This window comes from Limanda limanda, chromosome 17 (assembly GCF_963576545.1).
Source record: "Limanda limanda chromosome 17, fLimLim1.1, whole genome shotgun sequence".
In the NCBI taxonomy this organism is placed as follows: Eukaryota; Metazoa; Chordata; class Actinopteri; order Pleuronectiformes; family Pleuronectidae; genus Limanda; species Limanda limanda.
The window spans coordinates 19,699,419-19,725,464 of record NC_083652.1 but is presented as its reverse complement, the minus strand read 5'-3'; the positions used below and the strand labels follow the sequence as shown (position 1 = coordinate 19,725,464).

General features: G+C 45.0%; 1 protein-coding gene across 1 annotated transcript; it reads right to left on the bottom strand.

Moving 5' to 3' along the window:
* Nucleotides 1–258: 258 nt before the first annotated feature.
* Nucleotides 259–24,175, bottom strand: LOC133023285 (dynein axonemal assembly factor 5-like). Its single transcript, XM_061090278.1, has 13 exons — nucleotides 23,638–24,175; nucleotides 22,760–22,944; nucleotides 22,530–22,654; nucleotides 22,275–22,393; nucleotides 19,196–19,428; nucleotides 18,487–18,711; nucleotides 14,427–14,570; nucleotides 13,148–13,316; nucleotides 10,290–10,437; nucleotides 7,253–7,403; nucleotides 5,024–5,180; nucleotides 4,722–4,913; nucleotides 259–1,043 (listed from the first exon to the last, which is right to left on the bottom strand). Exons 1-13 carry the CDS (start codon nucleotides 24,173–24,175, stop codon nucleotides 895–897), a joined length of 2,535 nt encoding a protein of 844 aa, XP_060946261.1. The 3' UTR covers nucleotides 259–894.
* Between the last annotated feature and the right edge of the window lie 1,871 nt (nucleotides 24,176–26,046).

Genomic DNA, 26,046 nt, shown 5'->3' with positions numbered 1-26,046 from the left:
TTATCTTGTGTTCTGTTTTTATTCTTTCTACCTCAATATTTTTTATTTTATTCTATTGTATTGTATTTTATTGTATTCAAATATACCGGCTGCTATGACGACTTTATTTCCCTTCGGGGATGAATAAAGTAATCTATCTATCTATCTATCAATCTATCTATCCATCTGATGATTCATAAAATGTCCAAAATTGGGCTCAGTACAAATTTACAAGATTCAAAATGTATTTCCATGTGATTTTTATTAACACATCTGCATAGTTAAGTGTTTATAAAACAGTATGAAGAAAAAATTCACTTTTTATTGGGACTCAGCACCACCTGGAGGCTGGGATGAGCAGGAAGGAGAGATCCATAGAAAAGTATGCAAAGTCAATCACAGTGAATCAAACGTCAGAAGCAGAATAACCTAAACTACAGCAGGTGCAGACAAAACAAGCATCATAGTGAAAAAGTTAACTCTTAAAAAAAATGTATTTTTCTGAAAGAGGCAAAGCTCTGCAGGCTTGGAGGCCGGCAGCAGGATGACACTTCTTCAGGCCATTCATGAAGGTGGCAGTTTTACCTCGTTACAACAAGCCGCCTAATCTGAGCCTGCAGGTTGTTTATCAAGTCTGACTCGTGTCCAACATGTATACCTTTGCCTTGTTGTGAAAACCCAATGTCAACACACTTCAACCGGAGGCAGGTAAAACTGGAAAGGGTTTATTTGCACGTTTCCAGCAAATGGGTTCAAACCACACCTTCTCTCTGTCCTCTACCGAATTGGTGATGCATATAGTTGAAGTACTCGTAAAAGTGTCACGTTCAAAAAATGTTTCGATCTACTTCTCCGCAGATATGTGAAAGGCTGTTCTGGAGATGTCTCCTCCTGAATGAAGGCGTTTGGTGTCCCTCAGGACAGTGTGCTGGTGTCTCTGGGCAGGGAGCTGATGTGCTGCAGCAGCTGGTCGCAGTAGAGAGGACTCCGCTGTTTGTCTCTCACGGCCTCCACCTCCTTCTGCAGGAGGGCCGGGTGGACGGAGCTGCCTTCCTTCAGCATCTCTGGACACACACACACACACACACACACACACAAAACACACAGGTCATGAGATGGAAGTGGACACAGACTAAATTAAAAATACATACGTTTATCAAATACTTGAGTATTCAGTAAGTTGCATAGAAATCCGTTCAGTTGTTTTTGTGTTATCTTGCTTACAATCAAACCAACAAACAAACCGGAGATGAATACTTAACCTTCACGGCGGAGGTAATAAAAAAATACTTTGGATATTAACTTCAAGTATTCAGTTTCCCTTTAAAGGGACTCTTACCTTTGTTGCATTTGAGAATTACAGCACATTCAAATCATCCCGCCTTCCTCCAATGCCCCACCCCCTCGTTCCCATCCGCGGTGTTTTTTTGAAGAAACTTTATTTACAAGCAGACTTAGAACCTGCTGCCTCCGCGCACGCACGTGAGTTTTTGTTTACCAAAGCAATGGATTCGGATTCAGAAGCACCGGTAAGTTATATACATTTACATTCACATATGAACGCGGGCCCGAATGCGCCACAAGAAGCAGACGGAAAAACCTGCATGTCCATGCAGCAAACAGACAGGTCTGTCGGCCAATAAGGTCCTTCGGTCCGAAGAATTTTATTGGTTGAAGTTTTCACTAAATATTATGAGAGTGAAATAATTGTTTGTTTTTACTCCTGGTGGGTCTGTCTTGCATTTTAGAGTGTCATTACCTTATTAATACCAATTTAACCTTATCCAAAAAAAGTGTAAAAATGCAACAAAGGTAAGAGTCCCTTTAAAGTCAGATACTGAGTTACAGAGTTGAATAAAAGTCAGAACACCAGTGATGAGCAACAGCACATTATCCACTCTGCAAACCAAACGTGTCAGTGTCTTTTTCTTCCACTGGGAGGCGACATTTCTCTTTTCAAATCCTCTCCTCTCATCATCCCCTGCTGATCCTCACAGGTATATCGAGTTACTTGAATTGCTGTTGATGGATAAATGCTTTGGTGCTGTTCCAGTGGTGACACGCCGTCACTCTGGATGAGTTAGCTCATGTAAACTCATCATCTGATACCTGCCTTTGTTCTTCAAGGGGATGGAGGGGATTTTTGAGCTTTTGTGTTTACTGTACTCAGTGGAGAGCGGCGGAACAGAACAATGGCGACTTGTGAGGAGGGAGCTCTCCCCGTGCCAACAGTCTGTGCGACTGGGCAGGTCGCAGCCGTGCTGGGATTATCAGGGCGGTGGGCTGAAGGAGTGACAGAGGGAGGGATGAGAGGGAGGTGGTGTGCTGTCCGTCACGCTGTCAGGACATGCTGCCTTCATTAAGACACTTCGCAGAAATGCGTTTGAAATCCAAGAAGCATAAAAGTGGGATCAACTATTAAAAGGAACAAAGAAAAAGAGAGTGGGGGGGGGAGGGAAGCTTCAAAAAGAGTCACGAGGATTGCTTCCACATTTGTGGCGCAGGCAGATACGAGTGCTGTCAGATACACACGATCCCTCAGCAAGATGTGAGGTCATCTCGTTTCACAAAGAGACTCCGAGCTTCACGGAGATCGCAGTTTGAAACACGGCACAATGGCTCATATGTTTGTATCAGTTCTCTGTATGGGCCAGATATGCTGATTCACCCTGTGAGGCCGGGTTTCGACCAAAATGACCCAGAACCTTAAGTCCCAGAACTTTGAAGGAACTTAAAGGCTCCGGCAAACTGTTGTTCACCTGCAACTTCCTCCCTCGGTCTAAAGACGACTTCATCGAGATGTCCAACTCGTATCTTTAAATAAAGTTTAGCATTCCGGGTCGCTGTTTCCAATTCCCTCTAAATATCCCTTCTCCTTGTTTAAAAAAATACTTTGTTGTCTGTCGTTCGATCAAAGGCTTTCCTCTGGAGCTACATAATCTTGATATGTTGAAGAACAATAGCAAAAAAAAATTCTATATGCAGCTACAGGCTTTCAAAAGCTGATGAAAACATAAGCTACTAATGGCATGTGAACATAGTTAGACTGGTAACAGCTAAAACTGTCCAGTTTCATATAAATATTCGTTTGGGACTGCAAAATATTTATACTTCTGATAAAAAAAAACCTAAATTCCATCAGGAATAAATATCTCATTTGTTCAGGACTACTTCTAGCAATAATGAGCACATGGTTCTCTGTCCCACAGTGCAGCAGGAATGTGTCATTAATCAACTTTAGGAAGTCACTGAAAGTCCAGGGAGAGCTTTATCAAGCTTTAGCTACACAGGCAGTAACCGTTAGAATGGATTTGTTGATGAGCAGAAAAAAATATATAACGGATCACCAGACTTATCCTTCAGCTAGTATCAGCTTCGGTGCGTAACCAATTGCCAGAGCATCAGTTAGAGAGGCTGGCGTATCCGGCATCGCTCGAGACAAGAGACATTCTCCTGAGCTGTTCCTTTCATGTTCCAACTTTAACATAATGTATGACCGGTATAGCTTTTCAAAGAGAACCCTGAAAAGACACGGACATGACTCAAAATCACTCAACTGCAAGAACTACAGTGGTACAGTACGTGGGTGAAGGCCGGATCATGAAGTTGATTTCACGTGTGTCACTCTGCAGTCAAGGTTACACTTGATAACCAATGGCAACAACAAAACGGCTGGGAAGTCTTTCAATCGCTGTCTGGCAGAGCTCGGAATCCCAGTAGGGAGGCGATCGCTGCATCTGGTGAACGTGTGAGCGCCTTCTTCTTCTCTGTTTCTCTAGCTGCCTGAATATGAGAGGTCCAGTAATGAGGCCTCTCGTCTCTGGCTCAGGCATCTGTGCTCACCTGTGTCCTGTCAGGAGCAATGACAGCTAACATCCACATGAGTGGGAGGGAGCGAAACTCCAGAGGAGCTGCGTTAGGCACTTCACGGTTCCGCACTCAGACTTTCCACTGATACACGGAAATAAAAAACAGAGCCGTGAAGCTGCGGGCCGTCACAGAAAACCCACTGGCTACGAGAGGAGGACGAGAGACGGACAGATAAAAGACGGAGGGATTAGGCGGGATGGGCGCGAGGACAGATGTGAAAAGGTGGCGAGGAGAATTGGGGTGGGGGTGTCCCCATGTGGTTATCATTAGCTGGGACCGTTGGGGTGTGTGTGTGTGTGTTTGGATGGAAATAGATCTTGATCTTGTGTTTCACTGTTGAAGGCCACCTCACCCCGACGTCCCTGAAAGGACTCGACTCGGCAGCTGGAAGCGAGCGGCTGCTGGTGATGAATTGTGTGGAAAAGATGGTTAATGTCGAGCTTCTCAAAAAAACGGAGAGGAGGAATGTGTTGGCAGCGAGCCAGCTCAATAATCTCCATCTATGAGAGTCTCGGACGCAGCAGACCCATCATCACATCACCTTTGCTTTCTGTAGCAGCTAAATATCAGATTATCCCGGTCATAAAGTCCATGTAACACTATTTTAAATCAAACCCCTATTATGTTATATCAAAGATTTCTTCGTTCTAATCAGAAAGTGATCAGAAATATCTTTGGTTCTTTTGATGTGGAGCAATTCTTTAAACTCTCACATTCTTTCCACTTTCCTAATATCCAGAATTCACTTTGCTTCCACTTCATTAGAACATTCTCAGGACATGTGTGCCTCTTCCCACTCGCCACATACAACCCATCAACACTCTTATCTTCCTCTTGGAGGTTGCGAGTTCAAACGCCGCATCTGATCTCACCGAACACTTGGCCCTGCACCGAGGCGTCGGGGTCGTCCAGGTGCAGGAGGAGCTGCTGGAAGAGGAGCTGCAGGTGAGGAGCCCACAGCTCGGGCTGGTACTCTTTGGTCAGGTTGGACAGCCACCGGCCCAGCGCCTGCAGAGCCTCGGCACGCACCTCCTGGCTGCTGTCGTCCAGACGTTTCAGCAGATCTGTGGAGGAGACACACCCAAATGGTAAATTCAGAATTAATTGCAATGCGTTCATGTGAATTTACAGTGAGGAGAGCTTTCATTTCTGCGTGTGTGTGCCTGTCATTTACCCGGGTAGATCTTGTTGAGGGCCTCCGGGGGCAGACTGTGTCCTATGAGTTTGAGCATGGTGGACACGGAGCGACACGCCAACAGGCGGCCCATCTGAGAGTCCTCCTCCAGGGCCGACAGCACCCGGGGTCTGAGCTTCTCCTCCACACACAGCAGCTGCACAGATGAAAGGCAGAGACGAGCACATTAAGCACATCATTGAATGACGCGATCAAAGCCTGTTTGATACAATTCATCACCGAAGAAGGAAGAATCTGGTCTCTCGATTACACATGATATATGGGAATACTGTGTTTTGTGCAGTAAAGTCATTTTGTCACAGATTTTCACAATGAAAGTGGATCTCAAAGTGGAACTTAAGCTGTTCACACATGGAAGATGTCCGGTGGAATTGGGTCTGGGTCCATATGAGGAGCGCAGCAGGAGAAAGTCGGGGTCAGGCACGTCCACAGGAACATTTCTGAAACATTCAGGCGAGAGGTGGAGCCTGGGTAGAGCATGCAGGAGGCGGGACTTATAAATTCTGCAGCGGAAAGCGCATCGTTTTTTGTTTACACGACATCAACAACGGCATCGAATCTTGTTGTCTTTCCAAGTTGACATCTTCGTCTGCATCTTCTTCGTTTGCATCTTCTCTTATTCATACTGAGATGTTTGTACTCTGGTACTCCTGCGTGCATTGCTTGGTTAAAGTGTAGTCAACACTCCCAGTCGTTCGCAAGTTCCAGAAAATGTCCGGAGAAACTAACCTGGACACATGCAGCCTCTCCGGAGAATGTCAGAGTCAGAAAGCAGCTTTAATGGGCCGCCTGCTTTGATGCTGTATTGTGAAGATAACTCTCTTTAATCTACAAAACCCTCTTAAAAAGTCTGCTTCTAATTCATTTCCATAAATCAGTTATCTGCAATGAGAAGCAGGTAAGAGGCTGGTTAGTAAAAAGTGACATTACAAAGTGAAAGTTAAAGAACACACTTTCCTTCAAGAAGTAGTGTTGGACTCGGGTTAAGTGTTATATCACCTGAATCATGGCCGATTCACATCGGGTCTGGATCAGTTTGTACAGACACACGGGCACGGAGCCCATCTTCAGAAGTCCAGTGAAGACCGATGTTTTCATTACACAGAGGAAATGGACAAACAAGGTATGTGAGGCTGAGCGCCACAAGCAACAGGCCGAGAGGTGATTGCTAAAGCCTCTGTCACCCCCTTGAAACAGAAATAAGACAATAGGAGCAAGGGGAGAGGGAGGGAGGGAAGGAGGGAGGGAAGGAGACAGAAGAGGAGGAGGGAAATTTGGCAGAGGTGTGATCCGGCATTACATCAGTGACAGAGTGAGGACGCCGAGAGTAACTGGAGCTGCTAATTGTATTCACAGGGAGCAGCGAGGAAACAATGTCCTTCTGAATGAAAGGCTGTTTGATTTGCCCGTGGAAATACTCATAACCTCCTGTTGTTGAAGCTGTCAGGACGTGTTTTTTATTCCCTCTCAGCTGTAACCTCACCTCACCTCACCTCACCTCTCCCCCAGGAGCTGAGAGAGACAAGGTCGTACTCGGTCGCTGCTTTTCCACATTCGGGCGCCAACTGATAGTAAAAGTTCGATCGCACACCGACACCCACTCACCAACACCCCGGCTCCCATTGTGTCCCCCAGCTGTTTGCTCTGCCTTGCGGTTGAAGACGTGTGAATGGAGGCGGTGTGTGTAAGCCGGTTCCAACTGGTCACTCGGCGCACGCGAGGGCAAACCCGGCCAGATGTGTGCGTGCGAGTGTGCACACTGCGACTGGGCACATGCTCCGACAGGCAGGTGCAAGGGGGCACGGCCCAGTGATAGCTCCTACATGTAACAAGGGGCCAGGAACAGTGGGAGCATTGTTTCTGCGGGACAAAGGTATGTGGACCCGCTTGACCCCCGCGTACACCTGCTACCTGCTGCGGCCAACTCCTTCAGCCAAGGGGAGAAGGGTTTTATATTTTCCTAAATGGCCGAGGGGGACCGTCTGCTTTGTTGTGAAATGGATAAAACAGAAAAATTCGAAGTACATGTCGACTCCTGATGGATTTAGCGAACGCACCAACACATCATTTCCTTTACAGCTGAGTCAATAGAAAGTGTTTCTACAGAATGGAGATCGTACTACTGGCTGCTGCTCGCTTCCATGTGACCCATGTTTCTATTTTGTGCAGGCAGGTACATCTCTGCGTGCTCAATGTAGGTGTCTGTACCTGTCCGGGTGTGATGGCCCCCCCGTGCAGCAGCGCCAGCAGGCAGCTGAGCGCCGAGGTGCGGACGGCACCGGCGATGCGGCCTCCTCGCCACACCAGGTTGGGAAGCAGGACGTCGCACAGGAACTTCTCGGCTCCGTCACGGAAATGCCTGGGAGGGAGGCAGAGGGTCAAATTAGGAGAGGGGCAGAGAAACACATTTCTATTGCTGCTTTGAAGAGAAGTGACTGATGTTGGAAATGCATCGGCAAACACAGTGTGGATGCTGCAGCCCTTTTCCCACACACTTTCCCACAAGGCAGATGGGATGGGGGTTGGGGTGGGGGGGGGGCAGTGGAGGAGAAGCAGGAGGCGAGGGGCTGCAACATCTGGGTGTCATCCTGTCCCCCTGCTCCTTCTATTTTCCATGCTGGCTTAGTCCCTCGGACATCATCTCTCACACACCACCAGAGTCTGCACTCCTCCGTCTGCTCCCAGCCACCTCCACAGCCTCTGATCTCCGCCTCGGGATGTTCAGCTGGTATCATAATAAAGCCGTCATGGGTTTAATAGAGCGTGCTGCACTCTTTCGGCGCCAGCAGGGGGAGACAGTGTGACGCGAATACGGCCCGCTCTCTGCTCGATCCCCCTCTTCATCTTGACAGGTGTTGAAAGCTCATCACCAACATGACGCCAGAAGTTGGAAAGACTTACAGCGATGCCGAGGGAAAGAAGACGAGCATTGGACTTTTCTTTTGCACGTCTATGTGCACCTCATGGGTTTACAAAGCACTTTTCTTGTCTTTACCACTCAGAGCCCTTTCCTATGATATCAAGTATTTCTTAATCATTTGCAAACTGACAGTCTGGGGTCAGCATCTTGCCCAAGGGCACAACATCATGTGGAGCTGGGGATCAAACCACCGACCTTCTCGTTAGTGGTTTTACTTGTTCTGTTGTTCACTTAAATTATTAATTCATGGATTTGGTCCTACAATGCATTTCATGCTTTGACCATCAGTTTGATTATATTGTGGGTGATGTCGCATTCCTTTGATATATTGTGACATAGTGGTTTTGGAGATATTACTATTATTACTGCAATTATGATTTCAACTATATTATCCATTCTTATTTTAGGTCTTTATTTAAATGTATAAAAATCTGGTGATGAGACGTTTCTAAAATATGTTGCTTAAAAAAGTGAAATTTGATACAAGCAATCTGTTTCATTTCGTCTTGTTTTGTGTTGTATACAATCTGTAAAATCTAGGATCCTGATAAAAGATCTCCAGTTTTAGATGTCCTGTTTTATTACGTCTTCAAAGCAGAAATCAAGACCCCTGCTCTTCACACACTCTTATCTCGGTTGCAAGTGGCACACGAATACCGCCTGCCACAAGGATGAACTTTCATATCTTACACATCACCTTCTACTTAGATTTCACATCTAGCTCTTTAATCACAGCACATAAAACACAAACAGTACGTGTGCATGGATGAAAGGTTCCAACATCCATGCACGCATCCTTTCCCTTTCTGCTCGTTCTGCCGCCGATCTATCATTATGTCATTTGGGTTGTAGAACAAAGAGAAGCGGTTTTCTCTATGACTATCATTGTCTTCTTGATGACATAGCACGTGTGTGTGTGGGCTACAAACTGCTGAGCCAAGAGCGGGCCACAAATCATGAATGGAGGGATGAGCCGACTTTGAATGGAAATATTATGGCAGACCGCACAACCCCCCGAACAGCGCATGTTAAGCTTTTACTTGAAATCTTTTGAAGATGTAACATGATTTCTTTCTGCTTATGGTTCTGCGATTACCAGAGATACGGCTCAGGAATGAGAAACGTTGAAAGCAGCACAGGTGGCCGCGCTGCGAGTGGGGAAGAGACAGAGGCTCCTTTTGTCTAATACGCACATTTATGGATAATAATAATCTGATGAAAGTTGAAAGCAAAGTTCCAATTTCCAGTGTTTTGGCCCGACCACATTTCCTGTTGTTTACGCAACAAATTTCACCGACAAAGGCATAAATGTATCTTGTATTCCTGACACTGTTGCTGGGTTCAGGCCAACGGCACTTTTGAGATCTTCCCATACAAGGATTAGCTGTTTTTCCCTGATATTATCCAATGGAAACAACTACTAACCCGGACAGACCTTTGGGCTGTTGGGTTGGGGTAAGTAACACGCTGCAGTGATATCGCTATGGCAACCCTCTTGGACGGGGTTTGTCTTTGTTATTGACAGGGGCAGCTGCTGTGATTACTGGGACCCGGGATGGGCCTCAGGCTTAATGCATTCCCTCAGATTAGAGCTCTGAACCCGGGCTGAAAGCTGCACAGCTGAGGGCTCGGAGGGGACCCTGGAGGGGGGGGGGGTGGAGGGGCGGAGGGGCGCCACAGGGGAGAAGAAAGTCCAAACAGGAGCTGCTCTCTGGGTGTCGGACATCCTTCCGACCCTACCTCTGTCACCAGACAATAATCATTCAAATCAGTGAGGAGACTTTCCGACAGCATGTGCACTCGTCTTTCTCATGCATGCTGGGAAGTGATTAAGTGGAGTGAATTCATATGATACTCCCTAAGAGACCACTTCAAGTTCATTTCTGAAACTACCACGGACGGTATCACGCCATGATGTAACCCTATCATCGACGACATGACTACCTGTCCAAAAGATCCAAAAGAAACCGAGAGACTGAACAACGGCTTTCAGGAAATATACCAGTGCTTGTGCAATTCTAATTATGGTCCCTTTGTGGGTGTGGAACTTATTTGCAGGTTAATGTGAAGCAAAGTCTGAAAATAGCAAGCTGTGATAATAATGTCATGACTTGGAAAACTCAGACGAGACGAAACCGAACCAAGACTGTAACATAAGGCAGTGATTACAGGGTGGAGAGTTAGCCTGTGATGCCGAATGTTGTGTCTGCACCTTTGTTCAATGCAAAACATGCAAAAAACTTCCCATTAACCTACTAAAGAAACCTTTGGGCCCTTAACGTGTTTCATCAGCGAACTTGCTCTGTGTGACTTTGTCTTTCTCACCCCTGGGAATCCAGTGTGTTGGTTGCGTTCAGTAGCAGCTTGGCGAGCATGGTGAAGATGCTCAGTCTCATCTCGGGGTCTTTGTCGGGCTGGAGGCAGCTCCAGAGCAGAGGCATCAACTGGGCCACAAACTCCCCGATCACTGGACCTGTAACACAAACACAGGCACACGTGTGAACTTTCACGATAGTTTACTGAATTACATCAAGCAGCTTTGGGTCGTTTGAAAGAACTTGAACAAGACTTAGTTATTTAAAGACCTCCTAACTTCAGTCCCTGCTGAAATCAGGTCAGTTGACTATAAATCACTTCGCCGAGGATGTTTTCACCAGTGCGTGCAAGGGAAGAACATTTAAAAGTTGGAGCGGATCCAGGTCAGGGGCTGAATCCAGGAATTTTATTAACTTCCTTTAAAATTTGCGAGATCTGACATTTTCTTTGATTTCTCGAAGAATGATTCATGGATCATGATGAAATTATCTTTTTTTAATATGATGTATGTTTCATAAGGGGCCTGCTGAGCCTTGGCAGAGGTATGCATCCTTCTAGTTAATTCTGTCACCACTCATTTTCAGCCTAACCACATCATTCTAAACATTAAAAAGAGTAGATTCATTTCATTGTGCCTTTTCTTAATTCTTAGTTTTATTATCAGCCCACACAGACGGCAGACATCTCTTTTGTTAAGCACTGACCAGAGGGCTTGGTGTTATTCAGCCCTCAATGGACGGGTGAGACAGAGACACAGACTCACTGAGGAAATGAGACACAAAAAGGTCTTTGTGTGATGGAGTGTTTTTGTATCTATTACAGGAAAATGAGAAACTCACAGGGCAAGAATTCCCAGTTACACTAATTTGCCCAGTGCCCACACACACACACCCACCAACAGTCTGACTGCATGTTTTCGGAGCTATATATAGTAATCTGTGTGTGTGTGTAACAAGTGATAAGTGTCCGTGCCCTGTTTGCACTCTATTGTACAGACATGAGAGGAGACAGAGGAAATCCGGCAACTGCCCGAGGGTGGTGGACAATGTTTGCGATAGAGAGAGAGAGAGAGACTTCAGCCAACGGGATGTGTGAATCAAAGTGTGTGTCACAATCCGGAGTTAGAGAAGACGTCTGCAGGTCATCTCACAGTGACTATGGGGTGAGGAGAGATTTCCCTACACTCATAGACAAACACACTTTCCTTTGTATGCGGTCATTGTCCTGCTTAGAGAGAGACTGTCTGTGTGTACCCTGTCCTCGAGCAAGGCATTAAGACCGAACGTAGAGCAAAGGCAGCGGGAGATCAGACATTTTCACACCGACTGAAGAACAAAAGGCTGTGAGGAGGATATGAGCGGGCAGCTGTGTGTGCGGAGCTGATGAGCAAGCGAAATGACCAATTCTCAGTTGTCAAATTAACTGCCGACAATTGTTCAGCAGAGGGACAATTTCCCTGAATCATGTGAACATCAAACACAACAGTCACATGCTGTCCGTTTTGCTGCCAGTAATAAAGTCCTCGGGTCATCTTAGTAGACCCGAGATCACATCTGCGAGAATAAAATCTAGGGAGGCTCAGAGCAGTATTCAGCATTCGCAAATAAAACACACACACACACACACACACACACACACCCGTACACATTCTGTAACAAACTGAGCTTCAAAGTGGCCTTGATCCTGGGGAAGGTCAAGAGTAGGCGGCCGGAGAGCCGTTTGATGTAGTGACCCGCACAGGGATTACAGGGTGGACTTAAAAAGGACTGGTCAGTTAGCTGTGTGTGTGTGTGTGTGTGTGTGTCCTTTTTGTTATATCCCAGTGGGCCCCTTAACTTAAATGCACAGTAACCTGTTGGGACATCACAATGGGGACAAAAAATTAGGTCCCCACAGGTAGAGACAGCTTTTTGAGGGCTATGACTTCAGGTTCTGTGTGTGTGTGTGTGTCTGTGTGAGGATTAGAGGGGCGCAGCTGCCTAGTCAAATAGAAAAAGAGGGGATGGGGGGGAAGAAAGAGATGGAGATGAAAGTGTGGCACAGGGAGGCGCTGATGATGGAGGATTATATGGTATTGGCGGAGATAAAGTGAAATCTCACCACCAAAGACAAGGTCACAGCTTTTTTAACCCACTGCACCACACACACACACACGCACGTACACACGCACACACTCTGGAGGCTCAAACTGGTCCTCACAGAGACAAGTAAACACACACAGACACACACATACTCTCACAAGCATAGACTAACCTCTTTAGACAAGTCTGAGAAACACAGACTGAAAAACAGAGGGAGAGACAGGGATTTACTAAAGTCAGAAAGCCAAGTAGTGCTAATGACAGTTGTTGTTTTTTTCAGTTGCTGGCATACTGGAACTGTTTTGTTAAAGAAATGTTTCAAGTGTATAGGATAGTGAGCCTGAAATGGGGAAGAGTGGAGGGTAGACCAGCAGCAAAGAGCCAGGTCCGATTGCAAGAAGACTCAAGTATTTGGAATTCTTATTTTTTAATTATTTGTAACCTAGGTGCTTTGGCAATTTCAAAAAATATGATGTCAAATGTTGTGTTGGAGCAAGTTCAGGAACGAATGGCTTCACAAATCACACCATAAAGTCGTGTCTGACAAAACAATTATTCTACTAAGATTGTAGACTCAACCAACATACGGGTGGGGAAACGTCTCCAAAGAGCATGTTGAGATCTGATGCATGGATTTTCTCATCAATAACAAGTAGCCCGTCTGACCGACGTCTGAAACACCATCCTGTGTTTCTTTGACCACCTTTGTGTCTCGATATGTGCAAACCTCAGCACCTGCGGCGCAATTTGGCAACGTCTCGTGCACATTGAGGCTTCACTTCTCACCTGATTGTATGACGATGATATGCAGTTGGAGTCTCTGTGGGGAGTAACTGGACCAGGTGTTGACAGAGGCAGACAGCCAGTCCAGCAGCCGACTCATGTGTTGCCTATAGAGCTCTATCCCCGAGTCCAGGCCCTGCACCTTACACAAGCACTGCACGCTCTCCAAGGCCTGAAGGGAGGAGAGAGGGATGAATGGAACAAAAATACATGTTATTTGCTGTAATCTTTACTTGAAATTTAAAAAAAAAATTGTTTAGTTGAGCAATTATTGCTGTTTTCTTGTAATTTAAGAAATTCTCCAGGCCGGGCTGAAATAGGAGACGCAAAACTATCCTGTGAAACCCTGGGAAGAACAACACTTCAGACATGACAAGGTCTCACACATAAAACCACAGAAACAAAAACCCTGACAAATACACAGGATGTCACAAAGGCACAGGAACCGACACACACACACACACACACTCGCACAGACTCACACCAATAAAGCCGAGCTGAGAGGAAAGAGCAGGGATGAGAGATAGCAGAGTAAATAATTGGGGCAGACTAACAGACCTTTTGGGGAACTTCATAATTCCCTTCATGGTCCCTCAGGGACGGACAGGGACAGAGACGTCTGAGTCACAGAGGAGACCTAGACAACCCTGAAGCTGTCCACTGATGGGAAAGACGTGCCCCCTTTCTGGGAAAACAAGTCTGACTTTCCCTCTGGATCCTAAAATGCCCAAGGCCATTCTCACCCTCCCTCTCTTTCTTAATCCATTCCTTCCCATCTCTTCTCCAACTTCTCCATATGCGCTTCACTTGTCGTGGTTCCTGTGCGTCTCCCTCTGCATTCGGAGGCTGGCCGCAGCATTAAAGCTTAGTTAGTTACATATCCGTTTGTCTGTGACCTCAGGAGGCGTTATGGAGCCACGAATGCAGGTGAGCTGTTGACACAACACCTGCCAAAAGCTGCAGCTTACGTCAGTTTTTTTTCCTTCTTCTGCTTACTCCACCTTTCACCCAGGACTGAATTTAAAGTTCCAGTCCAAAGGTGCAATTTCAGATGCCCCGGCTAAGTGGGTAATTACACCGTCAGCCATGCCCACTTTGAACCTGTACAAATGCTCGCATTCCTTGAATAGCTCTTTTGCCTCATACAAGCTGTTTACCCTCCTCATAAAAATGATGGAAAAAAGGAAATTGAAGGGAGAAAAGGGGTTAAAAAAATGAGGTAATGGCAGAGCAGCGGAGAGGAGGAATCTGGGATTGTATCTTCGTGCTTTGGCGTTCTCACCTTTTCACTGAGATCTGGAGAGGGGGAGAGACTCTGGACAGTGACCAGCACCTGCAGCAGCTGGAGGCTGACCGCGCCACAGTCTGCCTCGCCCTGACGTAGCAGCACATCCACGCAGGCCAACAACTGCTCCAAGTACATAACCTTGGAAAGAAAGAGAGAGAGGAAGAATCATTAGAAGTTTGCACTTGTGAGAGGGATTCTGTTGGAATGTGGACTGCGTCTCTCAATGAACCCCATTGCACTTTGGTCCGCACACTATCCCCTTCCTGCAAAGCTCTCAGTCCACATCTACTTTCTCACACAATTAACTCGAGGTGGTAATGTTGTGTTTTTTAATAACTCTTGATCCACAAAAACTTATTTTCCCTCTCTGAGAGGGAGCATGTGTCAGATTTCTGTCACTTGTCAGCCAGTGTTGTGTTGAGCTCATGTTTAGACAAAGACCTGCGGCTAAGGCTAATTTCCATGCCATCACTGGGATCACGGCCTCTTTTCCTGTTTTCTCGTTGCCTGTCATTATGGCTCGGGGGGGGCTGGGGCTGTGGGCTTCAGCGGGAGTGGGGGAGACTTTAGTGTGTGCGAGCAAAGAATTCTCAATACACACTCCTATCTTAACATATTCCCCCTCACTCATAAAAGCACAGCCACTCAAGATACCACAAACCCATGTCTACCACTAGGGGGCACTATCTTTTCTAAAATTTGAGCACAGCACAGCTGGGTTGAGGAAAAACAAGTGCAAAGCCAAGTAAAGATGCTCAGAGCATTAAAAAAAAGAAGACAGGATTTGTGAGGAGGAAGGGAAGCTAAAGGAGTTCCAGTCTGCGAGACTAATGAGCAAATGTTTTTTATTTTGCGATGGAGTGTTGAGCACACACTGGAGGGAAAAAAGCTCCTTACACCTACATGGATCTTGAGTCCAGGGTGTTAGTAGAGTGTGTAAACACATTTTTCCTGAGGCTAAACTAAACTTCCATGCAGTACTGAGCGACCGAGACTTGCCCTCATTCCTTCAGCTGACAGACACAGGCAGAGTGCCCATTCCCTACCTGTGTGAATGGGTTCAAATCATTGATGGGGGAAATCCCAAAGGAATTCACTGGCACGTGAACACAGGAGGAGCTGAAGGGAGGCGGACAAGATAACAGTCGCAGACGCACACATTTACGTTATACAAAAATATTTGCACACTTCATATACTGTATATGAGACGAAGACAGCTATAAGGGAAGGCAGAGAGAGGGAGAGTGGGAAAAGTGGTGCGGTGTAATGACTATGTGGACACCTGGAGCCAGGCAAGATACACCTGGTTTCATTGGCCTGGGCACGCTTCAGGGGCCTCATTGCACAGTGTGTGTGTGTGTGTGTGTGTGTGTGTGTGTGTGTGTGTCTGTCCACCACTGTATACATCAATTACACACACGCCCAACTCCACTTTCAGGAGCCATACCACAAGGCGATAGATTCCTATCCAGTGGGGCGCTCACCCCCCCAGAGCTACTGATGTTGCCAAGGCAATGGGAAAACAAACAGCGGTAGTGGATGTGGTGCTGACCTCTTGCACGAAGGTAAAGTTTGCTCTCCTGCCTTTCTTCTCCTCTCTTTATCTGTCGTTCAGCAGAGCAGTGAGCGGTGCACGGCTGTCAGTCATGACAAAGGGGAGGCACGCCGGAGACACTCTGATGTATGGAGTTATGTTAACACTCGTGTATTCAGCAGAAAACGGGTCGACGTGACATTGTGAAATGCACAGACGACATGAAAAGAGACAGAGCTTTTCCATTTTTTCCCAAACTTTCACTCTGATCACTGGGGTCAAGCTCTTTTTAACAAGCCTGGCTGTAAATATGCATCCGAACTCATTGTCAGGCCCCTTCTTTATGCCGCTCCTCCTCCTCCTCACCCCTATCTTTACTAAATCATACCAGCCATGCAGATATTGCGATTTCTGCTTCATTGTGGCAACTCAAAGCATAGCGAGTCTCGGCTGTGTGTGTGATGGTGTGGGTTTGTGCCTCCTCTGTGGAATACCCCTATAAAAAGAAGTCCATATGTGATCCATAAGCAATCTAAACTAAACAGGTCACCTCGGAACACAGTGGCTTCACAAACCGCTGGCTCGCCTTTTGCTTTCCCTCAAGCACTTGACATCATCTTCAACTTAAAACTAATATTTGTTTTTTTTTTTGCCAAGCATCTGCCATTTATTTTTGCAAGCTGTCTTTTTTCCCCCTTACCGAAATTGAGAAAAGAAAACAGGGAGTTGAAAGAGTCGGTGAAGTTAAGTCGCGGTGAAGCCTCATATATCAGCCGCCAAATCTTATGGTTGTTCCCTGAACTCCCCGCTGAGCCTTGCTTCTCCCCCTGCTCACTTTGATGGTTATTTATATGTCAGTTTTTAACCGGCTTCATTCTGACCAAGTCCAATTTCAAGGCACATAACTCTCTCAAGTTGAATCCAAATGCACATTCTTATAAAGTTCTTAAGATGCCTTATTTAAAAGGGAAAAAAAAGTTAAATGTAATGAAATCAGGGTATCGGGTCTCCTTTTTGTTTTACTTCGCTATTCGTGTCTGCAGACAACTCTGCGGCAGGCGGGTGCACGATGTTCTGGATCAGCGTTTCGGCACGGAGAGAAAGAGGGAGAGAGGGATGCAGGTGCTCCTGTCTCGAGGGCTGTTATTTACAGGCACACAGTGATCTGGCCCTGCTCCCCGCTATGAACCCTGTATGTTGTCGAGGAATGTTGCAGGTGCTGTGTCTGGGTGATCTCTTGAATCGCAACCCCTCTCCGCTTTGCCCTCAGACACAGAGACAGAGAGAATGACAGAGGGAGATAGATGGAGGAACAGACCGACAGGAAGCAGAGGTCTGCCTCCATCTGTGCGAGAACGTGTGACTGTCCCGTCCTGTTAGTTCTTTCTCTTGTTGACCCTGCTGGAAAACGACCAGAGAGGACAGAAGGGGGTCAACTTCCCTCCTCATTTATCACTGGCCTTGACCGGGCAGGCTTTGAAATTTCAGGGATTCTTTCAATGGCACGGCTGAGCCACAGTCCGGTGCTGAGACCTGACACATGGCTATAAAAAAAAAAAGGGAGACAAAGACTATGCACTGCCTTGTCTGCTCCGGTGGGGTCAGAGCAGCCGAGCAGGGGTCACGTGAAATTAGTGGATTTTTGTTATTATTATCCCTGGGAGGAAATTCTTGCTGGCCTCACTGAGAGCAGGGTGGGGTCAGGGGTGTAGGTGAGTCAATAGTGCAGCACGATCAGAAAATAGCTCTCTGCCTGGAAACTGTTATTTTGATTCTGAAAGGGAAACATGTTTGGAAGTACAGGAAGCAGGGATGATACTGCTGCGGACTCGATGGGACTTTTCCAGAGGTAGTGTTTGTTTTATAATTTCTTCTGCTATGTAAGAAAAATAAAACGTAAAGAGACGTTGAACATTGTGGGGGCAAATCTCCCACTTGCGTGTGAGCAAAGAGGTTTTGATCGCAGGCTTGAAATGTTAGATTTGAAAAACACCATGTGGCCGGACTGTCGCTTTTTGCTGGGTCGGCATTTTGTAGAATTACTCAACGGCAAACCCGCTGAACTCAATGTGTACAGAAGTGCTATTCAAAACTCCTGAAAAAGTCTTCAGCTAAAGAGATATGGCATCTTATCGTGAAACCTATTTCCACGAGGGACGAATTAGGCAAGAAATGTTCTGTTTGACTGCTGAACCGTACCTGCCAAATATAAGAGCACTAAGGTACACAGAGAGAGTGATGACCTTCTGTGACACTGCCAAGATCACCGAACCAGACTGGAGGAGGAACAGCTGGTGCCCACAGACCAGGGGGAGAAACAAGACATGGCAACCAATGTGGGCAGAGTAAACCGGGAAGGTCTGTGATCTTTTGATCATTCAAACATGAACTCCTTCCCTTTCCACAGTAAACTTCATTTTTGCTTCAGTTGACAACAGTAGGATGTGCATTCACAGGTAAATAAAAAAAAAAGCTAAAAACAGCTCAACCACGACCAAACCCACGCCTCCCTCTGCTGACCTGTTGATATTCCTGGCAGACGTCGGGCTGAGCCAGCGTGTTGGCAATCTGCTCGAGGTGTGGTTGGAGGAGGGGTCGGGCGCAGCCACCCAGCACCGCAGCCAGCACCATGAGGGGGGCCCAGGGATGAGAGGGAGACTGGGGCGTAGTCACGTGATCCAGCAGCAGCTTGAGGAAGGCGGCCGGAAGGACAAAGGTCCCCAACAGTTTAGCGGCAGCCAGGCACTGGATGTAAGCAAAGAGAGAGTGAAGAGAGACATGAGGGAGGATGGAGGAGGACGAGAACAACAGGAAGAGTGCTTTTAATTCGCCGCACATCAAACATCCACACAATTCTCCTACGTTGACAGGTGCATCCAAAGTCCTTGAGCTCAGCTTGGTGCAGTGTTACTTTACAACTGTGAGAAACCGACGAAATGCTTCTAGAGGTGTTGACTCAAAGCTCAACAGATGTGTCCGGAGATCATTTAGTCATTGATGATTGAAATTTCATAAAATGAGTCTATAAAGAATGACTAAAAAAGAAATATAGTATGATGCATAACAGCTAATCTAATGAGAAGGATTTATTTATTCCCAGAGCAGATTGATGTGAATTAGAATATTAAACAAGGCATTTCTCACTGTGCACCATGCAAACCACATTTACGTATTCCTAAGTATTTAAAACTGGAAGTCACACACTCCACCGCGCTCTTCTCAAACCTACATTGCTGACGACGTCCTTCTCGTCGTCGGTGCAGGCCCGATAGAGAGTGGCCAGGAGAGGCTGCAGGTGCTGCGTGTTGTGGTCCTCGGCGTGGAGCAGCAGCACAGAGAGCAGCTGAGACGTCCGGACCCTCGTGGGCACCAGCCAGTCGGTGACATCGTGGGTGATGGCTGGCACCAGTCTGCCCAGGTTCCTGATCACCAGCTCTCTGCAGCCCAGCCCCGGGCGCTCCACTGGAGGAGAACAAGGAAGAACATTCAACTTTGCATTCTCTTCTCCAACTGGTTAACAGTTTGTCCTATTTGGAACATTTATTGGTTATATATTCAACTCTCTCTCAGCCGCTTCATCTACTTCTCCTTCATTTAGTGAATAACTGTGCTTTCTGGAATGACTGTGAACAATCTCCAAGAGACGGTCAGGTTGTTTGGTTTCATTAGCTCAAAACGCAACATATGTTCTGTCTGAATTCCCTTGTCTATGTATGGAGTTGTGACTTGTAGAAGTTGTAAACCAACACTTGCAAGTAGTTCCTAAATCAAGACTTGTAACAAAGGGTGACCAGGCTTTTGCCATCAGGACCCCGAGGCGCTGGAATTCCTCGCCTGTGCTGATTAGATTTATGTGTTTATAGGGATGCGTTTTTTCCTTTCCTCAAGTACTGTAGAAATTAAGTTGTATTTTTATTACTTTTATAAATATCCCTGAATCACAGATTTTTAAATGTCTGCTGACTCAACTCCAGCGCGTCACATTTCTACACGTAATGTTTTACAATTAAGATTTACCCATGAGGGACTTGTCAGAGCAAGTGAAACACTTTCTCAACCTACATTTCAAATCCTGCACCGCGCTCTCCCTCCCCTCATTCTTCTCCATAAAGGCACACTAATGAGAGAGGAAGAAGGGACTAAAGGAAGACAGAGATAAATCAGAGAAACACACCAGGACAAGACAAAACAAGCCCCTTTCTGGTCGTCTCTCCCTGTCTAACAGTGACCTCTTCACACTGGGAGGCCCGGCAGATTTATGATGCCACGATAGAGAAAGAAAAAAGAGAAAGAGAGAGAGAGAGCCTTCCTCCCCTTCCCTTTTCTTTCCTTTCCTGTCCCCAGGCACAGCGTATATTCATCCTCATTGTCACATGTAGCTGTGGGACATGTATATGAGCTGTAACCAAAATGCAGGACCCAAGAACTTTGCCCCTGACACACACACACACACTTATCCAGGCTCCACAGGTAAGCCATGGTGACCACGTTCAGGTTCACACTCATCCCCAGCCCCGGGGCAGACACTTATCTTTCCAAGCCAGTGCCTGCCCTGAAAACTACGCTGTCACTCGAAAGCATCGTTTTTTTTACTATATCGTTTATTATTACATGAGACATGATTTAATGCAGCAACGTGGAGGAGATTGCATTTACATTTGCCTTGAAGTGGTGTGACAGGTGTTTATTATGCAGGAGGACAGACCAGTGAACCCGATGCACCTGGAAGCTTATCTGTGTTTTAACACTGGAATTCAAGACACCATTCCCAACTTAGATTTCACCTAAATTAATCCCTCTGCTCAAAGAGCCAAAAAGATCATCTTACAGGATGTAAGAAACTCTGAACTTATGCTCTGTGCTTAAGCAGGATATCAAGGATAAACACCAGCTCTGTCTAGACAATCCAGTGTTTGCATCATACAGGCTTAGAATAAAGCTTTTGAAAACATCCAAGGAGGTAGACTGTATCTCTTAACCCATCGAGATGCACATTGTTTTTTTTTGGTGTCAATATCTCTATATATTGTTAATTGTCGTACAGAGATTAAATGATACTCAATGTAAATTTGACATTGATTATTGTTCTACTGTGCCTTACCTCCTAATAAAAATATATAAAAAAAAAAAAAGAATAAAGCTTTTGTTACACAGTTTCATCTCTAATAGAAACAATTGATGCTCACACGATCTTTAGGAGGCAGAAGTGATCTCTCAATGCTCCCTCCTCAACCTGCACTCTCCAACAGCCACGAATTCCCCTGACTAGAATTTGCATGATGCTCTGGTAGGCAAGTGTCAAAATTGCCCTTGACACAAGTTGGATGAAACCTGCGAACATTTCATAAACAGAACTTATACTTGACTGCAGCATGATTTCCCTTTCAGCCTCTCGTCAGCTTGCCAAACTGAATATATCTGGATACTTGTTTGGATTTCTTCTCTTTAACATCTCATACAGAGCGTGTTGAAGAGCTGTAGGTCAAACACAAATGTAACTTGAATAGCACTCAGTACAGCAAGTACACCCACCATTTGTTCAAGGCCAAACAGTCCCCTTAAATTCAATCGAGCTGCACCAAATTGCACACACTCATAGATATCACTCCTCTTGATATGCTTGTGCAATATTATTATACAAAATGTAATGAGTTCTTCCCTGACGCATACCAGACCCTTTGCCCAAGTTCCGTGATAATCAGTCTGGCAGTTTTTGTGTGATGCTGCTAATTAAGAGACAAAAACCACTTATAAATGCATATGAAAACAAAACCTCCTTGGCAGAGGTAATTAGTTTGTGTAGGACATATTAAAGACTTTAACGCACACGGCTGATTTCCAATAAAGAAACATGAAGATAACCTTTAAAGGTCTTGCGTTTAGATAGGAACAAAAGCAAACAGAACAGCTGTCCGATCCCCCATCTCTCCACACACATGGAATAGAGTTTAATCGCATTAATGCCAACAACTCGCACACTATATTTATATTATAAGACTCTCTCGGCAACTGACCCAGTTTACAGTGAGATAGCCAGATCAAATGACTGAGTATGAGCCAAGAGACAGAGAGTAAATAAATCTTACCCTTGAGGCAAATATCTGTAGGTCACCAAAAATAATAACTTTTAGAACCATATATAAATTACTATGTAAATCTGAAATCCATTAACAGGGGGACTGTTAAAGGTCAAAGTTATTCTTGATTCATTCCATTAAGTTTGGACTCAATCTCTCTCCCACGTTGAGTATCTGAATTAAAAATGACAGAGTGGCAGAGAAGCTGCTGCTTTGCCAGCTGTGACTGACCTCCTGGTGGGTAGAAGGGAGGTGGGGTGAGGAGGAAGTCCATCTTATCCTTAATGTCGTCCTCATTCTCCTTCTCCCACTGTGCTCCTACCTGTCTCCATAAATCAGCTGCTAGAAGTCTGCAACAGGGGAGTGCAAACACATGTTAGAGACATTTTATAGATATTTAGATCATCAAACTCCCCCTGACCTGAAGAATAGCACGTGAGCCGTTATATTAAGCAGGAAAGGGGGAGTATGCCTGCAGTGTAATACCTGATTTCTGGGATCTCATCGTTGATGCTGCTCAGCAGGAGCGGAATGAGTTTGTGGAAATAAGAGTATCTGTCTCTCATGTGAAGTAGCCAATTCCCAACTACTACAGTCACAGCTTTCCTCACCTGTGCCACAGGAGGTAAAGCATTAGTTTCAGGGTGAAAAGCTTAAGAATCTGAACTTGTAAGGACACAGAGTGGGAGTGTTTAACAGTAGATTATTTGTAGAACCTGCGGCGAGTCGTCGAAGAGTCTCTGCGCCAGGTGAGAGAGGACGTCGTCCACGTTTTTCCCGGTGCCATGCTGAATGACGGTCCCGGTGGTTTCTATGACAGACACTCGGACTCTGGAGTGCTGATGAGAAATCGTCTGCATCAGAGGCTTCACCAGGTTCTCAGCTTGCATATGAAATTGCTCTAAGGAGAAAGAGGTGAAATACACATCAGTTTATTCAGTCAATATAGTTACCATAGCAGTTTTTAAAATATTTATACAGTATCAATAATGAGACTGGACATATCCTGTGATCTTGGTCATATTAGCATTAGTATGTTGCTCAGGTTTTATGACTTCAAATGCTGAACTACTGATTACTCTGAGCTTTTGACACAATGTGGACTAAATAAACAATTTGTCCAAAGTCAATATAGTTACCATAGCAGTTTTTAAAATATTTATACAGTATCAATAATGAGACTGGACATATCCTGTGATCTTGGTCAGATTAGCATTAGTATGTCTCAGGTTTTGTGATTTCAAATGCTGAACTACTGATTTCTCTGAGTTTTTGACACAATGTGGACTAAATAAACAATTTATCCAAAGTGGCACAAGTAAATGGAATGATCTGACAGTCAAATAGTGAAATGCTGCCAAATAGAATTATTACAGTTAACACAAGACACAAAAAAAAGTGAGAAGCACTGAAAACAAATGACAAATTAACTTTTTTTAAACCATTAACACATCTATTGATATCTATTTCTATATAAGGGGTTATTTGAATGATGTGCATTGTAACGATGACTACAAATCGATTATTCATTCCAGCCACTCGGCGTCTGCGTTTCCGGAAACCATGGCGACCGACTCGTATCAACAACACGAACCTGGAACACGCGTCGCGAACCCCACTGCGCATCTGCAGCTTTCTCTTTTCACTTCCGGGAAGGGATCGACGATGGCTCTCTGCAGAATAATGATCATTTCGGTCAGATACGGCGCCAGGTGCTTCCCGCACAGCTCCACCGTCAGAGACAGCAGCTCCACGGCCGACAGCCGGAGCTCCTCGGCGGGCTCCAGGATCTCCTTCTCCCCGAGCCGCTGAGCCAGGCAGGGCATCAGATACGGAAGAGACTCCTCCGGCCTGGGGACGCAGCGGATGAACTCTGTGATCGTCGCTATCGCGGTGTCTCGGCACCTTTCGCTCGGATCTGACAGGCACTTGAGGAGAGGCTTGAGCAGGGCGGAGAACAGCTCCTGTAAGACGCCGCCGGAAAGTCCTCCGTCCACGGTGTCCCTCTTGATCTGGTCCAGGGCTCTCCTGCGGGTGGACATGTTGTCTTCGTTCAGACAGTTGACGTGTCGAGCGAGTCCTCTCAGAACGTCAGCGGCAGCATGCTCGTCTCCGACCGCCATCGCTGCCATCTTGACTGTTGTTATGGGAACCAGCATCTGCACGACAAACAAACGACTGCTTTACGACAGCTTCCGGTTCAAAATCTCAAACTTTATTGGTATTCATGAACACAATGTCTACATCTAAAATGCTACAATCAAGTGTCACACAGTTACACATCTGAAAAAAGGGGCAGTAGAGGAAGTTTTTTGTTAAAAAACTAAAAATATTTTTTTTGATTTAACTGAGGATTACAAAGTTATTTCAATTATTTTTAAATAGCTAAAGGAATTTATGATTTATAATTTTGATTTAATGACTTAAATCATGATTCAAAAAACTTTTTTAACCTGCACAATGAATGAATGCGTAAAAAACGTGCCCGAATGTTGCACATCTGTAAAAGAGGTAGGTAGATGGAGTTTATGTAAACAAATGATTTATTTTGTTGTTTTGGAAAAATAATAAAAATCTGTTCAACTTGACCTGAAGTGGATGTTTCTCATACAGATTTGATAACCTGCAAAATGGCAGGTACAATATGAATACATGCTGAAATAAAGTGTCCCAATGTCACACATCTGGATGAAGTTTTTGTAAAAAATGTTTTTACATAATATAATATTTGCAGACAACATGTTAAGTAGAATAAGCTGGGTCCCTCTTCTTTTAAGGAAGTTTTCTTTAAAGATGTTTTTTACCTTAGGTAAGGTAAAGTTTATGTAAAACACAAATTGTAATATTTTCTTTTTGTATGATTTGACAGCAGGCAGCTTGTTATTGCGGTCCAGAGAGAGATCTGCATGAATGGTTACTTTGCAATGGTGAGTCCACTTATTTTTAGGGAGGATGTTTCCTTTATAGATTATTCTACCTGAGGTTAGGTAAAGTCTATGTAAAAAAAAATCGGAATAAATTTGTTTCGTATGATTTGACTGCAGGCAGCTTGTTATTGTGGTCCAGAGACAGATCTGCATGGATGGTTACTTTGCAGTTGTTACTCCACTTTTTTTTAGGGAGGATGTTTCCTTTATAGATTATTTTTACCTGAGGTAAGGTAAAGTTTATATAAAACAAAAATTCTAATAATTTCTTTTTGTATGATTTGACTGCAGGCAGCTTGTTATTGCGGTCCAGAGAGAGATCTGCATGGATGGTTACTTTGCAATGGTCACTCCGCTTATTTTTAGGGAGGTTGTTTCATTTAAAGATTTTTTTTACCTGAGGTAAGGTAAAGTTTATATAAAACAAAAATTCTAATAATTTCTTTTTGTATGATTTGACTGCAGGCAACTTGTTATTGTGGTCCAGAGAGACATCTGCATGGATGGTTACTTTGCGATGGTCACTCCACTTATTTTTAGGGAGGATGTTTCCTTTATAGATTATTTTACCTGAGGTTAGGTAAAGTCTATGTAAAAAAAAAAAAAAAATCGAATATTTTCTTTTTGACTGCAGGCAGGTTGTTATTGTGGTCCAGAGAGAGATCTGCATGGTTACTTTGCAGTGGTGACTCCACTTATTTTTAGGGAGGATGTTTCCTTTATAGATTATTTTACCTGAGGTTAGGTAAAGTCTATGTAAAAAAAAAAATCGGAAATAAATTTGTTTCGTGTGATTTGACTGTAGGCAGCTTGATAATGTGGTCCAGAGAGAGATCTGCATGGATGGTTACTTTGCAATGGTGACTCCACTCATTTTATGGAGGATGTTCCCTTTATAGATTATTTACCTGAGGTTAGGTAAAGTCTATATATAAAAAAAATCGTAATAAATTTGTTTCGTATGATTTGACTGCAGGCAGCTTGTTATTGTGGTCCAGAGAGAGATCTGCATGAATTGTTACTTTGCAATGGTGACTCCACTCATTTTAGGGAGGATGTTTCCTTTATAGATTATT

What these genes read in the sequence shown, in the direction of transcription:
- LOC133023285 (XM_061090278.1), bottom strand. Translation starts at nt 24,175, where the DNA reads ATGGCAGCGATGGCGGTCGGAGACGAGCATGCTGCCGCTGACGTTCTG. An exon ending in GTTCGCGACGCGTGTTCCAG is followed by an intron (nt 22,945 to 23,637) that starts GTTCGTGTTGTT and finishes CTTTCTCCTTAG; the next exon opens with AGCAATTTCATATGCAAGCT. An exon ending in CTCCAGATCTCAGTGAAAAG is followed by an intron (nt 13,317 to 14,426) that starts GTGAGAACGCCA and finishes TCCTCCCTTCAG; the next exon opens with GCCTTGGAGAGCGTGCAGTG.